Source organism: Rattus norvegicus, chromosome 18 (genome assembly GCF_021556685.1).
Source record: "Rattus norvegicus strain SHRSP/BbbUtx chromosome 18, alternate assembly SHRSP_T2T, whole genome shotgun sequence".
In the NCBI taxonomy this organism is placed as follows: Eukaryota; Metazoa; Chordata; class Mammalia; order Rodentia; family Muridae; genus Rattus; species Rattus norvegicus.
The window spans coordinates 50,340,001-50,364,942 of record NC_141551.1 but is presented as its reverse complement, the minus strand read 5'-3'; the positions used below and the strand labels follow the sequence as shown (position 1 = coordinate 50,364,942).

General features: G+C 43.6%; 1 protein-coding gene across 8 annotated transcripts in view; it reads left to right on the top strand.

The window, feature by feature from the left end:
- Positions 1–24,942, top strand: part of Zfp608 (zinc finger protein 608) — a 107,479-nt gene that overhangs the window by 34,216 nt on the left and 48,321 nt on the right. For 5 of the 8 annotated variants that reach the window (XR_015642260.1, XM_087592716.1, XM_087592718.1 and 2 more), the window contains 1 exon segment: positions 11,342–11,597. The exons of 2 other annotated variants lie outside the window; for them this stretch is intronic. Coding sequence is in view for 5 of the 6 variants with exons in the window: in XM_087592716.1 (XP_087448842.1) it covers positions 11,342–11,597 (256 nt within the window). In the remaining variant the exon portion in view is untranslated. 8 annotated transcript variants of the gene reach the window in all.

Genomic DNA, 24,942 nt, shown 5'->3' with positions numbered 1-24,942 from the left:
CAGAGAATATGATTCTGTTAACACCTCCTCTGTCTGGGTGTCTATAAATAAGAGATATTAGTAAGTGTGAAAGGTTTTTAAATTTGCATTTGTGATTCATAAAGATCTCTTTCTTTTCTTTTTCTTTTTTTTTTTTTTAATTCTGGAGGTTCTACTGTGGCATCGTTGTTACACACCTTCAGAGTGCCATTTTATAGATGTTGACAGCAGAAGACTGATCCCCAGTCTTCACCTAGGGTTTTGCCCAGAATACAAGTTTTTAGAGGAGGGAAAAAAAAATCACCCTTTGTCCAAATCTCATCAAACACCAGATTCTAAGTGGCTGTAAATATTGAACGTTACTTTAGCCACCTCAGCCGGTGACACATTAAACAGACGGTGAACTTTGCTGTACTTGGTGCCTTAGGGATGGATCACTGGGTGGAGGAGGACCTGGCAGGGGAGCATGAAACGGCTTGATCCCCACAGGTTTTGTGACTCCTCTTTTCTCCTGGCTGCCAAGGAGACGCCACAGGTTGAGGTGTTGAGGCATTAAGGGTTTTGCAAAGGCGGTGAGTCAGTGAGTGAGTAAGGAGCACTGACATTGAGTCATCATCTGCGCTGAGACGGAAGCTCCTGGTCAGTGAGAGGACCACACACCACGAGTGGCCTGTAGCTATAAGGGTGAAGTGATGGAAAGTGCTTGAAAATGCTAACAACCCTGTTCTTCTGGCTGGCGAGAGACAGGGAGACTTCAGCCAGCTCCTGGTGGGGTTGAACATCGGACCTCTGACACCAGTTTCCTTTTAAATCGGGTCTTCTTTGATTGAGGCTACCTCCTGATGACTAGGGCCATCATTCTGATCAGCCTCCCTTTCTTCCTCAGCTCTTTTGGGGTTTATTGTATTCCTTCCTCCTTCCTTACAGCCCTCCTTGAGAACTGTGTTTGAAATCATCCTCATCCCCCACCTTCTCAAGTCTTAGCTGTGTCTCTTCCTTGGAGTTCAGCCATGGCATCTTATAACATAATAAATTTCAAAATATCTCTCTCTCTCTCTCTCTCACACACACACACACACACACACACACACACACACACACAAACACACACACACTTATATAAAAGTCCAATATGGGCCTTACCCAATGTGCCAGATGATTTTTCTATACCCCTACTTCAGAAGCTCACACCTTATTTTTTAGTTTCACAGAAACCCCTAGGTTCTTATCCTTGCCTGAACTCTTGAATTCCCTCTTGTGCTTGCCAGCTCACTAAACTGTCAGTCCCTAAACTAAAGTAGCATTCAGGATGGCTTAGATCTATCCTAGCCTCTGATTTCTTCCTTAGGCCAAGTCCTCCACAGGTTTATAAATCCACCACAGTACACTCACTGCCCCGCCCCCTTGATGCTCCCATAATGCCTTGGGCTTAACTGACCATCTGAACCCTGACCATATTCTCTACTCTGCAGTGACTATTCATCTCTGCTGGAACAATGCTTGCCACATAGAAGCACCTGACAGACAGATACTGGATAAGAGGATGACTTCCCTAACAGTGAGGCAGCTTTCTTTAGCCACTCTTACAAAGGGGAGGGCATGGGGTCAATACACGGTCCTTTTGTCAGAAAAAACAGGTCCTTATATTTTGACTAACTCTGTTGCTCCCCACGACTTGTATAGGGAGCTATTATGAGGAGCCCTCATCCTCAGCTTTGGACTGTTAGTTCTTCTCTTCCTCCTCTTCTGTTTTTCTGAAACAGGTTCTATGGAACTAAGGATGACCTTGAACTCCAGATATTCCTCCCTCCACCTCCCAAGCCCTGGGATGACAACATGTGCCCCTACATGCCCAGGTGCTTGTTTTTATTCAATGTGAAAAGCTTAGCACCATTTTTACTAAAAGATTAAAAAAAAAACCCATCTGAGTGTGTTAGCACACACCTGTAATCCCAGTTCTTTAGAAGGTGAGAGTTTGAAGCTAGCCTGGGCTACACAGTGAGTTCCAGGGAAATCTAAGGCTGAAGTGTGAGACATTATCAACAGCAAATTGAGAGAATGTTTTTAATGACACCGGTGGTTCCAGTTAGTATTTTATGAATATTAAAGACTATAGCGGAGGCATCTCCTACCGTGGACGTTATTCTGTGGATAAACTTGCTCAGAGGATACTTAACATACTTTAGAAAAAAAAATTGTTCTCACTAGGCAGAGACCTATTGGGTTTTAAAATCTGTTCTGTTCTCAGAAGGGAAAATAAGCTTGAACTTGGGAAATGCAATTTTTTCGTGGAGGAGTTGTGTTATGGGTTTGGGGCAGAACTTAACCCAAGCGTGAAGCTCTGGGTGAGTCTGACCCTCAAAAGCAAACATACATAGAGTTTGTGTGATAGTGAACTTGGCAGAGGCCAGTACAGGCATTACTGGGAAAACTCACAACTTCTAGTTTGTTTATTGTTCTTCTACCCCGAACCCCCACTCCCTGGCTTTCCCTTTATACTTCAGTTTCATCATTTCTCACAATCAAATAAGACTCACATTTGTCTTTGAGTCGAGGTGTGGTAGGAATGACTGTGTTGCAATATGTCCTTTAACTAAACGGGTAGGCATTTGATACCAAGATACAAAAGGTCAAAACTCTTACCCTCTATGAGTTCTAAGCCTTTGCAAGACACTGCCTGAGGGCTTGAGGTGACTCAGATTTTTCCTTGTCCTTTGTCACTAGCAGCATATATTGTACAATGCAATATATTTTACAGGACTGCCTTTGGGTGGTTGGAAGAGATCACCTAACCTGGGTAGAGAAAGGATTTTAGTTAAGAACAGAGACAAGAGGTTTTTCTTCAAATAGACTTCCCTTTTTTCTTTTTAAGATTTATTTATTTTATGTATATGAGTATACCGTTGATGTCTTCAGACACACCAGAAGAGGGCATCAGATCCCATCATAGAAGGTTGTGAGCCACTATGTGGGTGCTGGGAATTGAGCTCAGGACCTCTGGAAGAGCAATCAGTGCTCTTAACTGATGAGCCATCTCTCCAGTCCCCAAATAGACTTTCTTGTCCCTTCTTCCTTATCTATCCATCCTCTAAGAAGTAATATCCACATCTAGCAGGGTGACATGAGACGCGGCCATTTATTCCTCTATTTCAACCTGACTTCATTAGAGTTTAGGAACCCTGAGTTCAGTTGAGTTGAAATTGACCCCTTGACTCCCACAGGTACCCCTTGCTGAACAGCATCAGAGATCACTTCTGAGATGCCTTCGTAAAGAAATGGGAATGAGACTTAATTGGTTGAAACAGCATTTGGGTGGAACTTTTCCCCCCCGAACTCCGCTTTACACCAAGGGATAGATAGTAAAAGAAAGAAGGCGGCTGTTCTAGTACCTGCTATGATCTCCACCACCTTTGCCTGTGGCTTGCTTTTATATTTTAAGAATCTCTGGAAACGATGTGAAAACCAACCATTGACTGCTACTATTCAGAGCACACCCTGCTCACTTTCAGAATTGACTGAGTGTCTGTGGCTCGGCAGTGGGGCAGACATTTATGAGAGAACCCGGAAGAGACTAAGCACGTAACAACTCGTGGGATATGGGGGAGGCTTCTTAAGACCAAATCGGTATGAAATCACATCCTGAGCATCTTTGAGGGGAGATTTAGTTTAGCTTCAAAAACAAAATAAAAACAAAACAAAAAAATTTAAAGCGTTGGGCTGAGTGGTGTAATTATGCTGTCAGTGCACACTCATACCTTTGATGGCACTTGGAGAAGAGACAAGGCTAGACAACGAACTTTAAAGACATGCTGCTGTTTAAGCATGTTTTTTTTTTACATGTGCTTGTGCATAGGGCCATTTCTGGGATGACTCCTGATGACAGTGACAACCCCGCCCCCACAAGCAACATGCTAGCCTAGATTGTTGACATTCTGTGTGTCCAGCATTCTGTTTGTCTTGGCTGGAAATGGAAGCAGTCTTCCCGGCCCCAGGGCATGAGAGCCATGGTTTTGACTAGGTTTTCGCAGCATCTCAGCTATGGTTTCTCCCCTTGATGCTATTGAGAATGGAGTCCAGGGTTTTTCATATATGCTACTCTACCATGCAGCTATACCCCACTGTTCAAGTGTATGTGTGTGCGCATGTGTGTAAGGTTTACGCACCTGTATGTATTATGTATATTGATTTGCTTCTGCACACCGTCTGAGAGGGCACAGAGGGTATGCTCAACCATTATCTGCATCATTCCCTCAACACAAAACCTGAGCTAGGAGACGTCCAGAAAGCCCCAAACTATCTCTTGTCTGTGCATCCATCCTCCTCGATACCACAGGGTTTACAGGTGTGGGCTCAACCGTGCCCAACATTTTTTCATGGATTTTGGGGATTCAAACTCAAGTCCTCTGTCTCTGGGGCTTAGTCCTTGCCTTAGGGCTAGGGGTTCTGGAGAGATCACAGTATTTGTGTGGAAATATCAAACTGTAGGCGTTTAAATAACTCAGGTGCCTGGCTTCCTGTGTGCACAAAAGGATAAGATAGTCCCTATGGAGGAGGCTTTCTCTCAGTCTCAGGCTCTGTTTTACATTTAGAGCAGGTTGCTGCTTTTGGTTGACCTTGGCCAGTTTAAATTCTGGCTTGGTTGCTCACCCTGAGAGACCCTTCATCCTCCTCACCACTTTGTGAAGATCAAATGAAAAAAAAAAAACCTTAGTGCACAATATAATCCTGCCTATGACGTCTGTCTGAAAACTATCCTAATCCCTTTACGTCCTGTGTGTTAAACTGGCTCAGAATGTGAACTCTTTCTACAAACAAATCTAAAGCAACAAGCAGGCAGGGCTTTTGAATTTTTAAGCTCTGGATAATTTGCCCTCGTGTTGGGGTTCTTGTTTCTGACTCTATAAAGTGGCAAAAGTGGAGACTCTGGGTTGGAGGTGAACGGGTCCCTTAAGTCATTAACATCAGTTTGCCCCTACCCCTTTATTTTTTGCACAGCAAGTACCAAACCATAAATTGCACTGATCTTGTTTCTCAGAAGTGTCTACTACACTTAGCAGAGGCTAAACTAAGAATAATGACCGAAGCTGGCGCTGTTCTGGTTTGTCCACCGGAGATGGAAATTTAAACGTGATTAATTTTGGAGAGGAGATCAGGGTCTAAGGAACATGTTTTTAAATCGACCCGACTTTGCTAATGCAACAGTGACGTCAGTCAGCAGCTGTCTAACACAGATTTGCTGCCATGTCATCAATGGTCACCTCCAAAAAAGCCGGGATTTCTACTCATGGCAGAGCAGTCTTCTGCCTAATGCGTTTTAAATTAAGAGGTGACTGTGGGCAATCTAATAAAACAGCCAAATACCAGGATATGAAGAAAATATGAGCCTTAAGTACCCATGCCCCAGCATGCTCCGAGAATCAAAACATTGACTCTGTGCAAACTGAAACACCACTCCTCCCGCCTGTGGCGGTTGGCAGTCTGAGAATCCCAGGATCGAGGGGTTAACGGCAGGACCGTGTGGAGATTTGTGAGAACAGATGGCAGAAACCTAGGTGCCTTGTCAGGGTTCAACCCGGATGCAGGCCAATAGGAGTGGGGGATGGGGGCGGGGTGCTCTCTGCCTTAAGGATGCTCCTCTGTGGGAAGCCCTGGGCTCCTTTCTCAGTCCTTCAATGCAGCACTCGATGGCTGTCTCCTGTAGCAGAGCCACGTGGATGTGTCTTTGTTGGTTCAGAGTGCCTGCTGCATTGCCCCTCAGCCCAGCCCCGGAGACCCCTCTGTATTTGCTTTGGGTTTCCTGGTAGTGCAGACCCACCCTGGCTGACACAGTCAAATGTTGGATGATGAAAAGCAGCCACCAGCCTTCCTGGCTCATCAGCACTCAGGAAGCCCTTGAAATAAGGTGAACAGAGAAAATATTGCCAGGACCTCTGCAGGGTCGCCCCTCGCCCCCACCGCGCGCCCCTAGCCCTCTGATTACATACACTAAGTGCTGGCTATCTGTGGAAATAACCTCTTCCCCGCCTCCCTCCACCCCTCTGCTCCCGATTCCCTCCGCCCCCTGCTCTTAGGCTCTCTGGCGTGATAAATAGCCAAGGCTACTGCACAGCGTGCACCAACACCTGGGAATAATCATGCAAAAATAACAGTGAGAGACTGCGGCGCGTCTGTTCTTGACATTAACTTTCCTCAGTTTGACAGGCTGCCACCACCAGCTGTTAGACTTACGAGTCCTTTTTCCCCCCCTGCCCCCTCCACCTCCACCCCCCCCAGATGGCTGCTTTCCTCTTTTGGGCTTTAATAGGTTACATCAGTGTCCTATCAAGATGACAGTCAAGAGTTTTGACCAAGGAACCCTTGCTGTAACTGGCCAGTACTTTTACACCCCCCTCGTCTTTAATTTTCCGCTATTAGTGGCATGTAAGCCCAACCTCTACCCCGTGAGTTTTAAATGAGGGCTTAGCTTATTGGAAGTATGTTTCTTCCCCAAAAGGTATGTAAAGTTGTCATTCCTGAACTGCTTTTTGTACTAAAGCCTAACCTTTGGCCTTTAGGACCAAAGCACTCATCAATTTCCCTTCGCTCGGGTCTCAGACGTTTTTGCCATGATGGCCGCACTGGCTCCTACTTACTGTCCTACACCCTGAATTAAGGTTGTGTGTGTGACTCCCTGTCCCGTCATCTAGGGACTATTTGTGGTTCTTTTTTTCCAGATGAAGGCAAGAGTCACATAGAGATCCAGTGCCCTGCCTGAGCAGCCACAATGAGTAACCGAGCTAGGTTTCCAACTCTAAAGACTATATTGTCTGCACCACACTGCTGATCATGAGTGTCTCACCTCTACACTCTTCCCTTAAACACAGCTCTACGACTGAAGTTGTCATTTCAATTCATTTATGATTAATTAGCGTTGACTGATTCTCTTCATGAAGCTTGTTAGCCTTGGGGGATAGGGGCTCAGGCCCACTCTTTTTTTTTCTTCTTTCTTTTCTCTGCCTTTTTTCCCATTTCTTCCTTTTTGTTGTTGTGTGTTGCTCAGGGTTTCGGAGTAGTAGCTCTTTAGTGGATGTGGGGTTTGATCAGGAGCAGACTTTTGTGAAGGCTGTGTGAGAAAAGGCACAATTGGAGATTGGAAGACTTCTTGGCAATTCGGGGCTCATCAGGACCTGGGGTGCTCTGATCTTTGCTAGGATACTATGAAATGGGTGTGGGCCGCACCAGCGGACGGCTGCCAGCTGTCAGTGTTTGAAAGAGCCCGTGTTTCTCCAGGCAGAGCTTCTCTGGGTTAAGCCCCCTTTTCTTATACTTTTAACACATTTCAACCAAACTTAGCTATATGTTTAGAGGGGGTTACAGATTTATGTTAAATATAGTAGCATATGAAAGTAGCTTTGTAAGGTTGTGTGTAGGGTTTAGATGGCTGTAATATCAGACTGGGGAATCTGCCACTCCTTAAGACATAGTGTTTACAGAGATGCACCAGTCTTCCAACCTGTGCAGGTGTTGGTCATCACTTAATACCTTCTTTTGAACTGTCCCCCATGCCGAACATTCCTTTTGCATGAGCTCTCTCAGTTTTCCTTGCAACCCAGTGGGTGCGATGGCCATTACTACCCCTTTTCTTAGATTCTGATCCCGATGATAGCTGTCATTAACTTGGCATGAGTTGGTAGAGCCAGGACTTGAACCTGGGCCTCCTGTTCACAGAACCCCTTCAGCTGCCCTGCTCAGAAGCTGCTGCCCCAGACAACAGACAGGCCTGTGGAAGCGGTGTGCAGTCCCTCTAACCTAACAAGCTTCATTGGCTGAAGAAATTATGGCCTCAGTGTAGATCAGTGGCCTGAGAAATGGCTCAAGTGGAGTCGATCTATTTGTATAACTATTAAGGCAGGGTGTGGGTCTTACAATCCCAGAACTAGGAGAGGAGGAGAACGCACGGATTGGAGGCAGATTATTCTGTCTAAGGAGACCCTGTCTCCACAAATACTAAATGAACTTTAATACATCCTTTAAGGTCCTGCTCATGGATATGGTATGCCTGTTTGATAAGACCATGACATAAATGAGAGGACTGGAACCTTCTCAGAGGACCATTTCCACCAGGCATTATCTGGTAGAAATTCCTGGCCATATTTTCTGAACATTCCTCTCTGTTTTAGTCTCCTGAGCTAGGTCATTCTCTTGTGACTGTCCTACTGCCAAGTGTTCTCTCCTGGCCTGGCTGACATCAGAACTAGCTTATTGTTCTTGCCCAAATGTGGGACATGAGTTTCCCTAGAATTGAGTGGGTTGGTCTAGGTAGCCTCCTTGCTGGAACATTCCATGATGGCCTCAGCCAATGTTTCGAGGCACGGACACACCGAGCTGCCCGTGGTTGATGTGAGGAATGTGGGCTCCGTGAAGTGCCATTCCCAGTCCTTTGAGCTAATGGAAACTCAGATTCTTCTCTAAGCTCCTAAGTGTTTGCAAATAAGAGGACTGCTTTTTGAAAATAGCAAATCTGCCAAATAAAACACTCTGGGAGTGACTATAATTCCCATCCCGAAAGCCTTCTTTCCATTTGGTGACCCAGAGGGAGGAGGACCTGTGGAAGGCCACATGGGTGGTCTTTGTGCCCCACCTCTGTAGGACTCCTAGGGCTGTGGGAGAGAACAGTTCTTCTGGAAACCGCAGTAATGGGTTCCATAGGAAAAGAGAGAATACTTCACTTTGTCCAGCAAAGATCTGCATATTTGAGATTATATTACCTACCAGGTGTTAAGGCCTTTAGATGATTATCATTTTATGAGTAAGTTCATATTTATCGTCAATCTCTGAACCTTCTTCATTCCCTTGTTTTCCTTACATTTGAATTGTGTTCATGAAAATAAGCACGATTGGCTTCTTATTCGGATGCCTTTCTTACCAAGAAATCCATATTCTTCAGGAATTTGAACCTAGGGTCATGAGTGTCTCACAGTAAGTAAGAGCATAGACTGAGTCTGCCTCAGACCCTGAGTTTTGCTCCCCCCCCCCCAGCAACAACAGCAGCAGCAGCAGCAGCAGCAGCAGCAGCAGCAGCAGCAGCAGCAGCAGCAGCAGCAGCTCCACAGGAAAAATTTCAAAGGAAATTTGAGTTTTGGAATTATATAAATATCACAAATATTATAGGGTGTGTCCGATCTGTCTCTAAGTGAAACCAAGTTGAATTTAATGCAGAAACAAGTGTGATAAGGTTTGCTTGCAACATTGGGAGGCTGAGGAATCCATTTTCAGATTAAAGAATGTGGAACTTAGTTAGAGAGGTTAAAGGATTAGGGAGGGTCACAGACTAATTAGCTTCAGGTCCAGAGCCAAAGTCCTAGTGTGAGCGCACGCTGTACCCAGAAAGGGCCTGTTCATTATCCACTGGGTCCTTGCCTTCAGAATCTAAACCACGGCTCTCCCAGACTCTTTTTCACACATCAACTCAAGAGTCTTTGTTCTCAGTATTAGTGTGGACTGTGAATCAGGTCACCTGAGGCTATTTTCAGGAAAGTGTTCCCTATTTGTCCTTTTGGCATCAAACCATCGCCTCGCAGTTTTTAATTTGGTAGCGTGATTCTGATCTCACAAACAGCTTTTTATCTGCATTAAAGACTGTAGTTAGGGTTGCGCTCCTCTCTCTCTCTCTCTCTCTCTCTCTCTCTCTCTCTCTCTCTCTGCCTTAATTTTCTTCCGCAGAACCCTTTCCTCTTTATCAGCCCCCCACTTTAAACCGGAACTTGCTGCGCAAACTTTGACCCACATTAAGCAGCAGTAACTCGAAGGCATAAATCACCTTATCTAAGACTTGGCCCTGCTGAGGGCTTTTCTTTCTGGTACTGTGTGATGATGAGGATCAGGAATGCAGAACAATAAAAGGCAAGGAGCAAAAGAAGTTTTATGGCAGCTTTGAGAGCAGGAAATTAAGTTTCTTTAACATGCAGATGGGCGAAGGGCTGTTCTCTGGCGTCTAGAGTAGCCTCAGAGGAAGAAATGCCAGTTTGTCATTTTAGGTGGGATGCAAATGGTAGAGGGTCCTCTGGTCCTTTCATCAGAGCCCACCCAGCCTCTGTCATTTAAGAAGAACAATTTCTCATCCGACTCTTTTGAAATACTTTTCTCCCCCTTGCAACAAAGACCATGTAATATTAAATCTGTAGTCAAAGACTGCAAAGTAGACGCTATGAAGCAAGGGATGCATGCACAACAGATGGAGTTTTACTAGGTCAACCATCTGTGTGTCCTCCTTAACATTTACTGTTTGCTAACCCAACTGATAGCAAATGCAAGATGCCATTGTCTGTGCACAGTGCATTGGTAATCCCGAGTCCCAGTATACAGGTGTGTCCCTCTCTGTCCTCTTCTCAACCAACGACCTGTTTCCAAGGTCAAATCGGTGCTGTTCAGTAGCTGTACTAGCAGCTGTTACGTGAGCCAAATAAATGGCTGGCTATGTGTCTTGTACATACATGAGCTTTGTTTTCATCCCAGCTGAGCATCTAAGCTGGAGAAGAACACCTCTGTTGCTTGTCTAGGGGCGCCAAGGGGGACATTGTTGGACAGCTAAACCTTGTCCTTGGCTGCCGATCTCACTTCTTTTGGGTTTTGAGATGGGGCTGCCAAGGTTTGGTCAAGCTCCTCATTTGCCTTGATAAGATGAGCCACTGAAGGCTTTGTGGTTTGGAGAGCTCAGGTTATGTTGATGCCAGGCACACACATACTTATTTATCCTCTTTATGAATTCCTGCTAAACTTCACGCTAGAACACTTAATTAGGAATTGGTTCTTAACACAGGCTAATATTCAGTTTATGTGCCTCAGTGTGTATAATCAAGTTATAAATTTTATGTATTCAGCAGAGTAAGTTAATATATTTTAGTACTGATTTAATTCATTATGCTTTATAAAGTACTCTGAGAATAATTGTAAGTCCATCTCCTTTATTTACATGTCCAATAACATAGATGTTGTTGTTTATTAGCATTTATCAGAGTTTCCCCTTTTAGATAATGTTATAATCTTGAAAAGGAGGTTCCTGTATGAATGGGAAGGAGTGTTAATTTTACAGAACATTTTCCATTCACGGTCCCAGAGACTAAGAGGTGGTCCATTGGTGAATTTAGAAGGCCTGCTTCTCCTTCAGGAAGCTAGCTCTCCCCTCTTCACCTTCTTGGACTTGCAAACACCAAAATGCTGGTTTCTGTTCGCCTTCTGTTTTGGCGCCCCGAAAGCACTCCAAGCCTAGATAATTGCAAATGGAATGTGGGATAAGGGGCTGTTCTAGAAGCGATGTAAGCAGATTGCAGTACAGAGAACTCCCAGAATGCATCACCCTGCAGTAAGCCTGTCTGTCTTTCAGGTTGACCCCCTGTTTACAGTGCCGGCACCACCGCCGCCGATTGCCAGCAGTCTCGCACCTCAGATTCCGCCCTCCTACTTTTCCCCATCTTCATCCAATATTGCAGCACCAGTCGAACAGCTTTTGGTTCGGACTCGGTCCGTGGGTGTCAATACGTGTGAAGTTGGAGTAGTGACAGAGCCAGAGTGTCTTGGGCCCTGTGAACCTGGGACCAGTGTCAATTTGGAAGGGATCGTGTGGCACGAAACAGAAGAAGGTAAATATCATTTATTTTTATTTATCTCCCTCTGCCCTCCTCTCCATGATGTATCTCTGTTCATCTGTGAGGGGAATTTATTTTCCTTGTGCTTTGAGAGGGCAGAAAGTTGGTTTGTAGGTTCTCTGACTTTTGGGTTACACAATGATGCTTAACCGTCGTGTGTGCTTGGCTGCCTTTACCTGAAAGATGAGTCGGAGCCTTAAAAAGGCTTCTTCATACTGCGGGCTAGCATGGAGGATCTGTGAAACTTGGGGTCAGAAGCGACTGTCTCTTAAAAGGTATCAAGGAGACAGAGCTCAAGTTCATTTTATTTGTGATATGCCAGCCAATCTGTCTGTTTCTATGTTGTGGGGTCTTACGTTTCTCTACCTACCCACTGAATCAAACAGTGCCCTTGCCGATAGTCAGGGCCATTGTCTTGATGCAGCTCAGAGCTAATGAAGCTAAGGCTAACGGTTTAAGGCCCAGTTGAGCCAGTCATCTCTTCTGCATCCCCAGACAGAACCTTTCTTGCCCCTTAACTCAGCAAGATGTTTGGCAAGCGCAACCCATTAGTCACCAGGGAAACGCAGCCCTGGGAAACTGGATGCCTCCACCTCCACCTTTGGGAATATAACTCAGTGTACCAGCCATGCGGATAGTCCACATCAGGTCACCATGTCTCATAGCACATGACGCGGGGCGTGTCAAGTGGCATGCATCACTAACAGGCCAGAAGATAGAAAAGAAGCTCCCAGAATGCTCCCAGGGAGCAGCCCGCACACTAGTTGTTTCAAGAGGACCATTGGAAAATGAACATGGGGAACCTTTCTCCCCTTTAAGCTAGGTTGGCCAAGGGCGTATTCCTCTGAAGGCTTTATTGCTGGACAGAGTAGTAGCTCTGACTGTTTTAAGAAGGAAAGATTGGAGAAATCTGTGAATTCCACTGAAAATAGCTATGGCGTTAGTTCTTGTTTGTTTAAATAGAAATGATACCTAAAGTTCAATTTGACTTTAGAACATTTTTTTTCCATCTTCTCTATCTTTGCATTTTAGCTTGGGTTGGCTGGCACTCTGAAAAGCCACTTAATACAATACTGTGAGAACACAGGGCTGGGAGGTGATGCGAGAGCAGAGAAATTTAATCTTTTCTTATCCTGCCTGTTTGTTTAGGACCCACTTCCAAGACCAAGGGCCAGTTATATCAAATTCTAGGCCCCAGCCCTCAGGCTGTATGGTTTTCCTCCCTAGGGTTCTCCCTGTAGAACAAATGGTGGTCGTGGTGGGGGGGTGTTCAGGCTGATCCTTCTTCTTGTGGAAAGAGAATCAAGACATGAAAAACATCACTTATAATTAGTTACATAAAGATTTTCAGCAACAGGGGTAAAAAAATGATTTGAAGAGAATACGAGCTAACTTTCATAAACTTGAGATTGATATTTCTTAGAAAATTCACTCATTAAAGTGAGGCGCTGTCTTCCTGGTTCTTAATGGGCTTAATGCTTGTCATGATTTTATTTATGTAAGCGTGGGATAGGACAGGTTTCCTGCGGTGTAACCTCACTGGGTGGTAGATGTTATAAAATTAGCCGCAAGCTTTCTGGGACAGTTTGGGTTATTTTTCAGTTTGCCAAGAAGTCTGTTTAGTTTTGACTTTTAACCTTGGCCTCTAATAAAAGTGGATTATTTGGAGCAGAGGTTGTTGTAGGGTTGCGTGAATGTATAGCCAAAGAAGTCCATACATTGAAGCAGAATCCAGATACTCTGACCCTGGATTTAAAGAGCTTGAAGATACTGGTTTAATAGTATACAAATAATGAAAGCCATAGAACTTTCAGCCCAGCCTCTAAAAAATGATTTTTTTATTTTAAAAACCTTTTTTTTTTTTGAGACAAAACTTCAGTCTGTATTGGAGTCTGAACTCATCATGATCCTCTGGTCTTCGCCCTTTTGAGTGTTGGGATTCCCAGCATGTGCCACCATGCCTGATGATCTCCAGATAGAGAACTGGCTTTCTATGCCTCCACCCAGTCATATCTGTGGATGTCTCTGCACAGTCTCATGGCTAGAGAATCAAACCATAGTAGCTGAGCATGGGCAGACCCAGTCTCCTCATCGCCTCACAAGTCCAGGTCACGGCACGTGCGGATGTCTCCTGTGGTGCTGTAGAACGTAAGGCCTCGTCTTTACGGAGGCCTGTGTCTTAAGATGTGTATTTAATATACACCCATTTTCAAGAAGCTTAATTTACTTTATTTCTTTCTCAGTACAGTGTGCTGAAGGCAGTGTCCCCATTTTAAAAATTCAACTCAAATGACTCTTTCCCCTTTTCAGGAAAAGTAAAGATATTTGGAGGCAATTAGTCTGCAGAGCTCAGAGAGGAGGGACTCGGGGACTGAGGAAAGGGAAGGGCAAAGAAAGATGCGAGAGTTTGTCCTATGAAGTTTGACAAAAGAAACGGGTGCTTACCCTCACACTTGTGACACTGTCAGGTGCCATGAGCTGAGTCATAGCCATTCCTACGATCATAGAGAGTGTCTCACACACACACACACACACACACACACACACACACACACACACACCCCAAACATAATTTGATAGTGTGGAGATTGTATATGCCTATGTTTTAATTTGATGGTGCATTTGAATCTCAATAATTCATAGTCACAGTCTTCACGGGCTATTGGATAGTTTTGCAATCTCTTGGAGGTGGTAGATATAGAGACTGGGCTGGACATTGAGTTAACTATTTAGCTGCCTCCTGAATTTGGAAACCCTCATTAGGGTTGGCTTCTGTTTAGCTAGTCTTCACTTCTCCAATTACAGCCTGTAAGTGAATTTCTGGTTGTTCAAGAACCAAGTTGTGCATGGAAATAAAGTGTTAATAGTGAGGTTACCTCTGGAAAAAATTAACAGGCTTCAGCCTGTGCTTAATAGGAGAGAAAAACTATTACTACATGTGTGTGTTTGCTTATTTTACTCTGATCTTTCTTCTCTAAGGTGAACGTTTAGGAGCCATGATGGATTGTACGAAATGACTCACAGATGTTGGAGGAATTTCCATAGTATTTCATTTGTGACATTTGGGACACACATGCCTAAAATATAAGAGTTTGTTTGAAAACTTGCTCTTAAAAATGGGGGGGAAATTGGTGAATTCAGCATTGTGTGTAAATACATGTGTTGAGCTTGGCTTTAGGAGTCTTGAATGTTTTTTTTTTTTAGCATTTTATTTAAGTGGGGGGATTTTCAACAATTTTTATTTATTTTTAATTATGTGCATGTGAGTGCATCTGTGGGCATGTACACAAGAGCACAGGTGTTTGAGCAGGCCCAAAGAGGGTTTATATTCCCAGAGCTGGAGTGATAGGTGGCTGCATTGCAGGGCACCCTGGGTGTGGGTGCTGACAATTGAACTCGTGACCACTGATCCAGCTCTCCAGCCCCTCAATCATGTTTCTTATTGGGCCTTTTTTGCGTAGGTGGCCATCCATGGGAGAAAAAACTCAGTTCAGCTGTGTCCATTCCTATAACAGCCCTTCCCCCTCCCCTTTAGTTTTCTAATGGTTAACTGAGTACAGCCAAGGGGAGAAAGGAAAACTGGCATTTGCCAATGACAGCCTCTTGAACATCTACAGACAGATGAGCTCTCGGCACTGTCCTGTTGGACCAGTGAGAAAGGAATAGGTACCTTTCAGACTCATATCACCCTGGATGTGGGTATTGAGCTGGTTTGGTTAATGACCTGCCATTGGTGGTGCAATATTCCAAACGTGATTGGGGAAGCATGGGAGAGAAAGGGAGAAAGAGAGATGCTAGGTCCTCTCCAAGTTCCTCGATCATTTCTCTTTAAGGGAATTTATGTATTCATTGTCTCAAGTACTCAAGCATAAAATGAGCCAGGGCCACTTGCCTTTGCCCAATGGTTGATAAGGTCTACCAGGATGCTGAAGAATGGCAGGAGAGCACAATTGTTCAGTTAGTAGTGAGGGCTGTGGGAAGCCTTGAACATCTAGATGAACCAGAGAGGATTTGAAGGATAGCCCTCACAAACAACAAATTGATACCACCTTCCAATTATATTGGCACCTGCCTGTTGAGCTCTCAAATGAGCCAGGCACTATAAGTTTATTCCTTTGTAGTTTCTGCTGAATTACTTTTGAAACAGTCCAGAAACCAATGGCGATGTTACTGTAGCATCTATGCTGGAGAAGGTGGATCTCTCTTGCAGTTCCAGCAATCTGTAGTCAGACAGAAAGAACATGAGCCCGAGGCCAGCTTGGGCTCCAGAGAGATCCTGTCTACAAACAAGCAAGCAAGCAAGCAAACCAACCTTGCTTAGATCATCAATGGGAAATTTCCTAGGAGACAGCGGAATACCAGTGGCTCACTGAGTGTGACTATAATAAGACAGAATCTATATGACAGAATATAATAATGATAATATAATATAATAATATAATAAGACAGAATATATATGACTATAATAAGACAGAATACGAAAGGAAGAATGCCATATAGGAATTTCTTCACCTTGTGTTCTGTGTCTTTACTTTCCAATGGGGGTGGGGCTTAGGAAGTGAATATTTTAAAGGTAATTAACTAGAGAAATAAATGACTTTTTTTTTAAAACCACTAGAGACACTCGTAAATTCTGCTTCTCTTGGATCTCCCAAGTCATAAATGTGCTATAACTCATTAACAGGCAAATGGTCTGCGTGATTGAGGATAGTCTAAAATACAGAGTTATGATTCTTATTCTGCCGCATTCACTTTACTGATCCCACCACTTCCAACAGAACATTTCTTTTAGAATTCTGATTAATTTGAGAAGAGATTACGTACTAATCCAGGCTTACACCATGTTTGCTGCGACTAAGCATGGAGTATGGGCGATGCTTTGCTGGGTGAGAAACTGTTATTGAGGTTCATAGCTGTGTTGTTATAAACTTGTCTGTGATTCACAGGGGCATGAAATGACACTGTTGACTTGCATGCTTCATTATCCACTCTCATTACTGATAACCACGCTGTCACTGGAAACGTCGAGCTAGCCAGTGGCTGGAGCTGGTGACCAGTGCTCGGTAGAAATGTATCAGCTCGTGTATTTGTCAAAAGTAAATAGTACTTTAATTACTATACTGATAAGAAAAAGGGTCTAGTCTTGATTTTCAACCCCCATGTAGGTTTTGAGGGGCTGAAGGAACTAATTTTTATAATTTGTCCCACTGCGTGTACTAGCCATGAACTTTTTCGTCGCCTTCGTTGCCTGACAGTGAGAATGAGATGGTCCCTTGAAAGTCACCATCGCTGGTGGCAGAGCAGTGCAAAGCTTGTATCTTCCAGAGTGCATGCACATTCATGTGGAGAGGAAACCCACATCAAAAACTAAAGAGTGTGTTCACCAAACACAAACCATGAATTTATTCTGGTTATTCTGAGAGCAGGGTTATTGTTTTGTTTTTGAGAGTCTTACTAAGTTGTCCTAGGACCAAGCCATCCTCCTCCTTCAGCTAAGTAGCTGGAGTTTCAAGTGCAAATCACTGGGTCCATCCAACATCTTTAAATGATGAAACCATTTGCCATGACAACAGACCTCTGGGAAGTGCAGTTAATGCTGTTCTGCTGAAGTAATGTGGGCACACCTTGGACACAGTGAGGGTTGGACTGTGTGATTTGTTAGAAAGACCAAGTACCTTTCCTGTTATCAGGAAATATGAATAAGAAAGTGTGTTCAAGTAGAACCCTGCTTCATTGTTTTAGATCAACATTTATTTTTTGGTTATCGCTAGCCGTCCCTTGGCGGTGGCATCAGGTGTTAAGTAATGAAGCAGAAGTCTTGAACTCATTCAGAAAAACATTTGAAAACCCTTTCTGTAGCTTCATCTCAAAGATAAGCTTCTGTCTTTGAATATAGAACTTCAAGCATTTTAAAGTAAATTTTTCTTGGGACTTGGGTATGAGAAAAGATGAAAGTTGTCTTGTAAGGTGTGTGTATATGTAAGTGTGTGTGCGACTGAAGTATTTTTTTTCCTTAAAAGAAGGAATTTATATAAAGAAAATTTGAAAGAGTCTTAATGTTACAGTGGCTTTGAACTGAAGATACATTTATAACTAGAAAATGGTAATCAGCTCACTATTAATAGCTACTGACCCTTCTAGATAGACACATCAATTGAAGAATTTCATTGGTTCTTCCTTCCTTCCTTCCTTCCTTCCTTCCTTCCTTCCTTCCCTCCTTCCTTCCTTCCTCTTCCTCCTCTTCCAGTTTTTGAACCTTTATTGAAATGTAATTAACACAGCGTGCAGTCTGTCCATTGAAGGTGTGATCATTGCTTTTTCTCTGCATTAGAGCTAGGGAAACATCATGACAATTAATCTAAAAAGGTTTTCACCACCCCAAATGAAAGCCAGGACCTTTCTCCTCCTGCAAGTGATTTTTTCATCTTTGTTCTTGACTCTTGGCTGGTTTATGGATGAACATGTGGGGTTTTGGGTAAGACAAAAGGTTGGTTCAATAAGCACTTTCACTATACCTGAGCATTGATCCGGGACTGATTTCACTTAAACCAAAGAAAGCCCCCTGTCATCATCCCCGTTCCAATAGAGATGTGGAACTCAGTTGGCTTGTGCCAGGTAGCATACCTGTCGAGTGGGAGAGCCTGAATGTGAACTCTTATGCGTTTACACTCTGAGACCCTTGTCTTTTACAACGCCTCTCCCTTCTGAAGTTCTACTGCCTTCCATGGGAGTTCTCTGGGAGTATGGTGTGATGTCTGGAGACTGAGTGTGAAGTGTGAAGGGAGAAGAGTTTCTTTGTGTTTCATGAATCTGATCTTGGCAGTCATTTTCAAACGTCAGCTGGGCTGATGTGTACACACTGTCCTTTTCAGTTCCACTGCCCTGCAAGCTACTTAAGGGTGTATCAGCTTCTCTTTCAGTGTTAGATCCTCTATGCTTGACTAGAACAAGCCCAAACACACAGATTTGTTGACTGTTGAATAAATTCATGAAGCAAAGTGATACCCACTAAATACCTCTGTCAGTTGGAGTCATGGAGTTTTCTAGCCAGGAAACTATTTTTGGTCTGGACAATGAAAAATAACATCAGAAATACCTTATTGTTGGTTTTTTAAAAAAAAAAACAAATGTTGAAAACTCAGATTTAAAAAAAAATTCAACTTCTAACCTTGCTATTTTACTTTATTAATCAGAAGCAATAGAAAATATTATCAAGATTATTTATTCAGGGATGGTGACATAGTTCAGAAGTTAGGGGCACTTGCCTCGAAGATGTAAGATCTGAGTTCCATCCCCAGGAACCACAAGGTGGAGAGGGCTGAATCTTGCAAGTTGCCCTCTGGTCTCCACATTCAAGTCACGGCATGCCCATCCCCCCATACGTACATAATACACATACAAAATAAACAGATAAATGCAATAACCTATTCATTCATTATTACCCTCAAAATGTTTTTTTTTATTTTCTGATTATAAAATGACAATAAATGGGATTCTGGATGGGTTCATGTAGGGCTACTTGGGAGTAAAGGCAAAATGTATAAAACTCTATAATTATGTTCAGATGACTCTTAGTATGTCAGTTAACTTTCTTAATTTGTTAAGATTGTTAGCTACAGAGAGCATGTTGTGTATGAGTCTTTAGAATAGAGTCATCTCTCAAGGTTTATTACATCCAGCATTAACTGATTTCACACGATGTCACACATGACAGGAATCACTTGTAATTTAGAGTTGCATAATATTCTACCTGCACACGCGCGCGCGCGCGCACACACACACACACACACACACCCTTTATTTTATTTTATTTTATTTTTTTTGGTTCTTTTTTTCGGAGCTGGGGACCGAACCCAGGGCCTTGCGCTTCCTAGGCAAGCGCTCTACCACTGAGCTAAATCCCCAACCCCACACCCTTTATTTTTATTATCCACTGTTCCATTAAGAAAAATTTCCACATCATGACACAGATAAAGAAAGAGGTTGTGTGTGTGTGTGTGTGTGTGTGTGTGTGTGTGCGCGCGCGCGCACGCCGGACAAAACTACCAGGAGATCCTGACTTTAGTGGTATGGGGTAAGTACCCGAAATGTGAATGCTATCTTTTGATTTCTATATAATAATTGCTATTCTGGCAGACCTAGCAGTGCATGCCTATGAGGGCAGTGCTCTGTCATTTGATTTACATTTTCTGGATGGTTAGTGGCGTTGGGCACCTTTTCATGTACTTGTCAGCCATTTTTCATGCTTTTAGAGGAAATGCACACTCACGTCTTTTGATAATTCTGTGAAACACTGATGGATCAGAGGTTTTTACTCCAGATCTGAAGGCTCTCGTGTTGTTCCTTTGTTGGTCAGATACAGGTTTCACAGCAGCTCTCTTCCAACCCTGCCCCTGTCTTCTCTCCCCATCACTGCCTCTTGCTTTGAGGAAGCCGTTAGCTTTATGCAGCCTCACTAAACTGTTTGCTCTTTGCTTCCTACTGGCACAGCATTTCCCTTCGATTCAAAAGAATAGTTGATCTCAGATACTAGACACGCTTTCTAGGACAAATGTTTAATAACACGTTCATTAAAAGATCTCTGTCAAACTGCCTTTGCCAAGCGATTGGGCCATTTCTGAATTCCCACCAGGGATGAATCAAAGCTCCTGTTACTCTACACCCTTTAGTATTTAGTGTTCTTAAGTTCTGACTTTTGACCCATGAATGAGCATCTTGTTTTGGGAAGTTCCTATTCACCTACAGGATGCTGGGGTAGAGCCTGCTTCATGGTCACATTGAGCATCTGTCTGTCTTCTGTGATGGTTTGTGTCTTCTAACATGGATGGGCCGTTCAAAACACTAGTTTGTTTTCTTGCTACTTAATTTGAAGAGCTCTTTGCCTATGGCAGATGATAAATATTGTCTCCCAGTGCAGAGCTTGTCTTTTACTCCTCTGACAATGGTTCTGTCTCTCTCCTCCCCCCTTCCTGCTTCCTCATCCAATTCATTTAGATTTCTTCGATGCTACCTTTCAGTTTTATAGCTTTGAACTTCCACCGAGGTCTTAGTCCATCTTGAATATCGTTGTGGAGGTTATGAGACATGCATCTAGATGTTTTTGTACAAAGTTGATGTAGCACCTTTCTGTATCTGTCGCCTTTGCTTTGTTGCCGAAGATCAGTTACTATATCGACACATGTCTAAGCCTGGGTGCCATTATGGTAGAATGCCTTTATTCATTTCTGCCTAATGCACATGTGACTTCGCAGGCATGCCATGGTGCACATGTGGAGTTCAGAAGACAACATGTATGAGTTATCTCTTCCCCCAGTGTGTGACTCAGGGGTGAAATTCAGGTTGTCAGGCTTCCATGGCAAGCACCTTTTACTGCTGAACCATCTGGGCAACCCTGCGTTTTAAATGTTAAATTCCACTTGTTTCTGACTGAGATGGGATGGGAGGGGGTGACTGCCTTTTGTGCCCTGTGCCTTGGCTTAATTGTTACATGTACAGTGCTATGTTGGGTGCTGCCCTCCCCCTCCGTCCCTTCCTCCTCGTTACATACAGCTGGGCATTATAGCCCACATATTTAATCTTAGCACTCAGGAGGCAAAGGAAGGCAGATCTCTTGAGTTCAAGGCCAGCCTGATCTACAGAATGATGTCCAGAACAGCCAGATCTACACAGGGAAGAGAAACCCCACGTGCTTCTGGCTTCTGTGTCTGTGTGTGTGTGTGTGTAAAATGTTTTCTACTATTTTTAAAAATTGTTTTAACATTAAAAAAAAAGACTAACTCTCCCTGCTCTTTGTTTGGATTTAGGGACAGGTGCTGTGCTTGCTCCCACCTATTTTAAGCAGCCATATTGTTACAGTACCCTAAGTGTAGATTCCATGATGTTTCTAGGAGACAGTTTTAGAGCAGGCCTCCTGATGCTCGGACTCCTACAGTTTCCTGAGTGTGTAACCTATTCTGCTGTTTCTAAAGCATTTCCTAAGATGGGCGTGGTGATGCATGACTGTGATCTCAGCACTTGAGAGTCTGGAGTGGGAGGTTCATGAATTCGAGCCTATGCTACACGATAAGTCTATGTTTCAGAGAGAATGGCACCTTTTCCTTCCTAAGAATAAGTTTTCGTTGATATGGAATATTCTGCAGAATAGATATAATTAGTTTAGTGCTTATTCACACGAGTTCCAAGTTTTAAATGAATGCAAACTCATAGGATGACGCATCTTTATGTAAAGGGAGGTGCTCGTAGATTTGGAATCACAGGTTTTCAAGAAACTGATTGCTAAGTCTATAAAAACAGACATTTGTGATGTGATACAGTAGGACACATGTTTTAACTCCTTTGTGGAATGGACTGGACCAGTGTGGATTCCCAGGGTGGAAAGAGGTGAACACTTTTCTCACCCAACATAGCTTTGGACCCCTTCATTTTAATAACAAAGGGGATTCGGCTCCAAGTTCTGTATCTAATTGGTGATGCCAATGTCCTAACAAATTGGTCTCTGCCTCAGTAGAGGCCTTTGTTCTCTACCATGGAAAGGTTTGGCTTTGGCCTCTGCTTCTATCTAGAACGGCGTACATAATACCCCATTCTACATGGAAAGGGAAGGAAGTTAAAAGGGGCTGTCAAACACCAGAGATTCACACCCACAGTGAGGAAACACTAGTTCATCTTCCAGTTCCCAGAGCTCCAACCACTCAGGCTTGTCTTCCCAACATCTCTTTGCTCAGTGAGGAAGCAAGGACCGGATATTCATAGACAACCTTTGAGTGTCATAACCTGTTCATTATACACACTGTTATTTGACATACTCAAGCAGTGTACAGATTTGTCTCTGTCACATCTATGCCTTGTCCCTCTGGCTGCCTCCTATGCTTCCTTTCATAGTGTCTCCTCCCTTGACAGATAGAACTATCAGGGTACCTTTTACCAGCAATGTCAACCAAAGCACCCCCACATATCCTCCTTCTCCTGCATTCCTGTTCAAAAAGAAGCTTGGCTGGTATTCCCTTGGCAAAGGGAAAATAAGCCATAATATGGCAGAAGGCATATCCTAGGTTCCACATAGCTGTTCTCAGCAAAGAAAATTGCAGGAATTAGACTCATGGGCACAATTGCAGACTATCTAGCAGTCTCACACCCATTCAGGAGACTCAAGAGAGGGGCAGATAAAAAGTGCAGCGAGGTACGCAAACCCCTGATTGCTCGTTCGATTACGTCTTATAACCTAATGGTAAATTGAGCAGTCACACGCATGTTCGTATTTATATTTTTCATTATTAAGCCTCTCGACTCAGTAAGTATCTGAGGCACTTTTGTGGCATTTCAGTCTCTGAAAGGTGCCTCCTGGCTCTACATGACATAGGACACACTTGGTAGGTCTATGCCCTTAAATGCTTTTGTCAGGGAAAGGGGGGGGTTACCTTATTGTTAGGGTTTGAGTCTGCCGATCCCCTGCCGAGCTCACACTTTGAGCAATTGGTTGCCAGATGGTAATTTCATTTGGGGAAGGTACAGAATGTTTGGAACGTAGTTGGCAGATTTGAGACACTAGGCCTGAGGCTTGGAAGGCTATGCAGGCCCACAGATTTGGTGTAACACTCTCTCTACTTCCTGGTTGGGCTCCCATGTGAGGAGTCCCTGCTCTCACTGCTGTGAATGTTGTCTTGCCTTCCTTACTGCAATGGACTGAAGTCCCCCAAAACCGTGAGTCAAAATGAATCCTTCTAGACTGAGTGGCTTCCTTTGGGCATCGAGTTACAGCACTGAGCAAACTAATACACACTCATGAAGCTCTATCCATCTAGTTAGTCTCATGCTCTAATGTAGAAGACTCCATAACAAAGCTAATTCTTTTTATATATAATATTTTATTTAATTTTTTACTCTTATACATAGCTTTTGATCATATTTACACATACCTCCTCCCAGACTCACCCTTTCAGCTTCATGTTTTCTGTCCCCTCCCCTACCCCACTTTCTTTATAAAATCCACTGAATCCAATTTGGACTGCCTATAAACCAGTGGTCCTCAACCTATGAGTTGTGACCCCTTTTTTGGGGGGTGTCTAATGATTCTTTCCCAGGGGCCACTAAGACCATTGTGCATATCCGATATTTATATTGCAGTCCATAACCATACCAAAATTACAGTTATGAAGTAGCAACAAAAATAATTTTATGGTTGGGGCGCATCACAGTATGAGAACCGACATTAGGAAAGTTGAGAACCAATGCCCATAGACTCGTGGGTATGGCCATCCTTTAGAATATGACCATCTACCCGAGGCCACAGTCTTTAGGAAACTGACCCCCCCACCAGCTGTCAGTAGCCCTTCAGGCAGGGATGGATGCTCATGTCCCCTTACCCCTACCTCAACGGACTGCTGACTATTGATCTTATACAGATCTGATGCAGGCAATCACAGCTGCTTCTGTTCATGAGAGCAGCAACCTCATTTCCAGAAGACACTCTTGAGCCAATGTTCCCCAACCTCTGATTCTTACGATTATTCCAGCTCTACCCTCTATGATGTTCCCCAAATCTTGGAGGGGAAGACCATTTTAACAGAGTAGCAGAACATCTACATAAAGTGACTACTGGCAGTATTTTTTTCAGACTCCCTCATTCCTAACTGAAGTAATTAATCTTCTCTAGTTGTGAGTGTGCGGAGGGATATAACTAGTTTTTAAAAACTGCCAAAAAGCAAATAAACACTTTCCTGTCTGTTAAGGTTTTGGCTGAAACATGGGAACTCAGTTTGGCTTCTAGAGAGAAATGTTTTTTAAATTTAATATTCACTAAATATTTTTATGAAATGCCCCAAATATAGTTTTCATCTATGCGCGTCATAACAAGAAAAATAAAAACAACGATGCACGTTCCTTTCCTCGGAGAAGAAGCACCGCGTGTTCTCCTGGGCTGGCGGGAGGCTTGGATCCTGCCAGCTCTTCAGAAGCTCCCACGTACATCATCTGCAGTCTGTGTTTGCCCATGTAGACTTCCACTGACAGACAACTTTTGAAGTCTCTCAAGTCAAGAGAGCTGGCTAAGAACATTTAACATGTCTCACTTCACTGGCGCAGCAGCAGAGACCAACTTGTCTAACAGGACCAAACAAAGGCAGCTCTCCTGGGTTCCTCAGCTTCCTGAAGAGAGGCACTCACTTCTCAGAGTGTGAAAGCACGCCTATTCCACACAGCGCCGGAAGTTAGTCTCTTCTTAGCAACACCTTTCCTGTATATGTATAGAATGATTTCTTTTCCTAACAGATGCCTCGGGGTAGATACTCAAGTTGGATGGAAATGGAACAGGGTCAGTTGCCTTGATTTGAAGTTCTTGGAA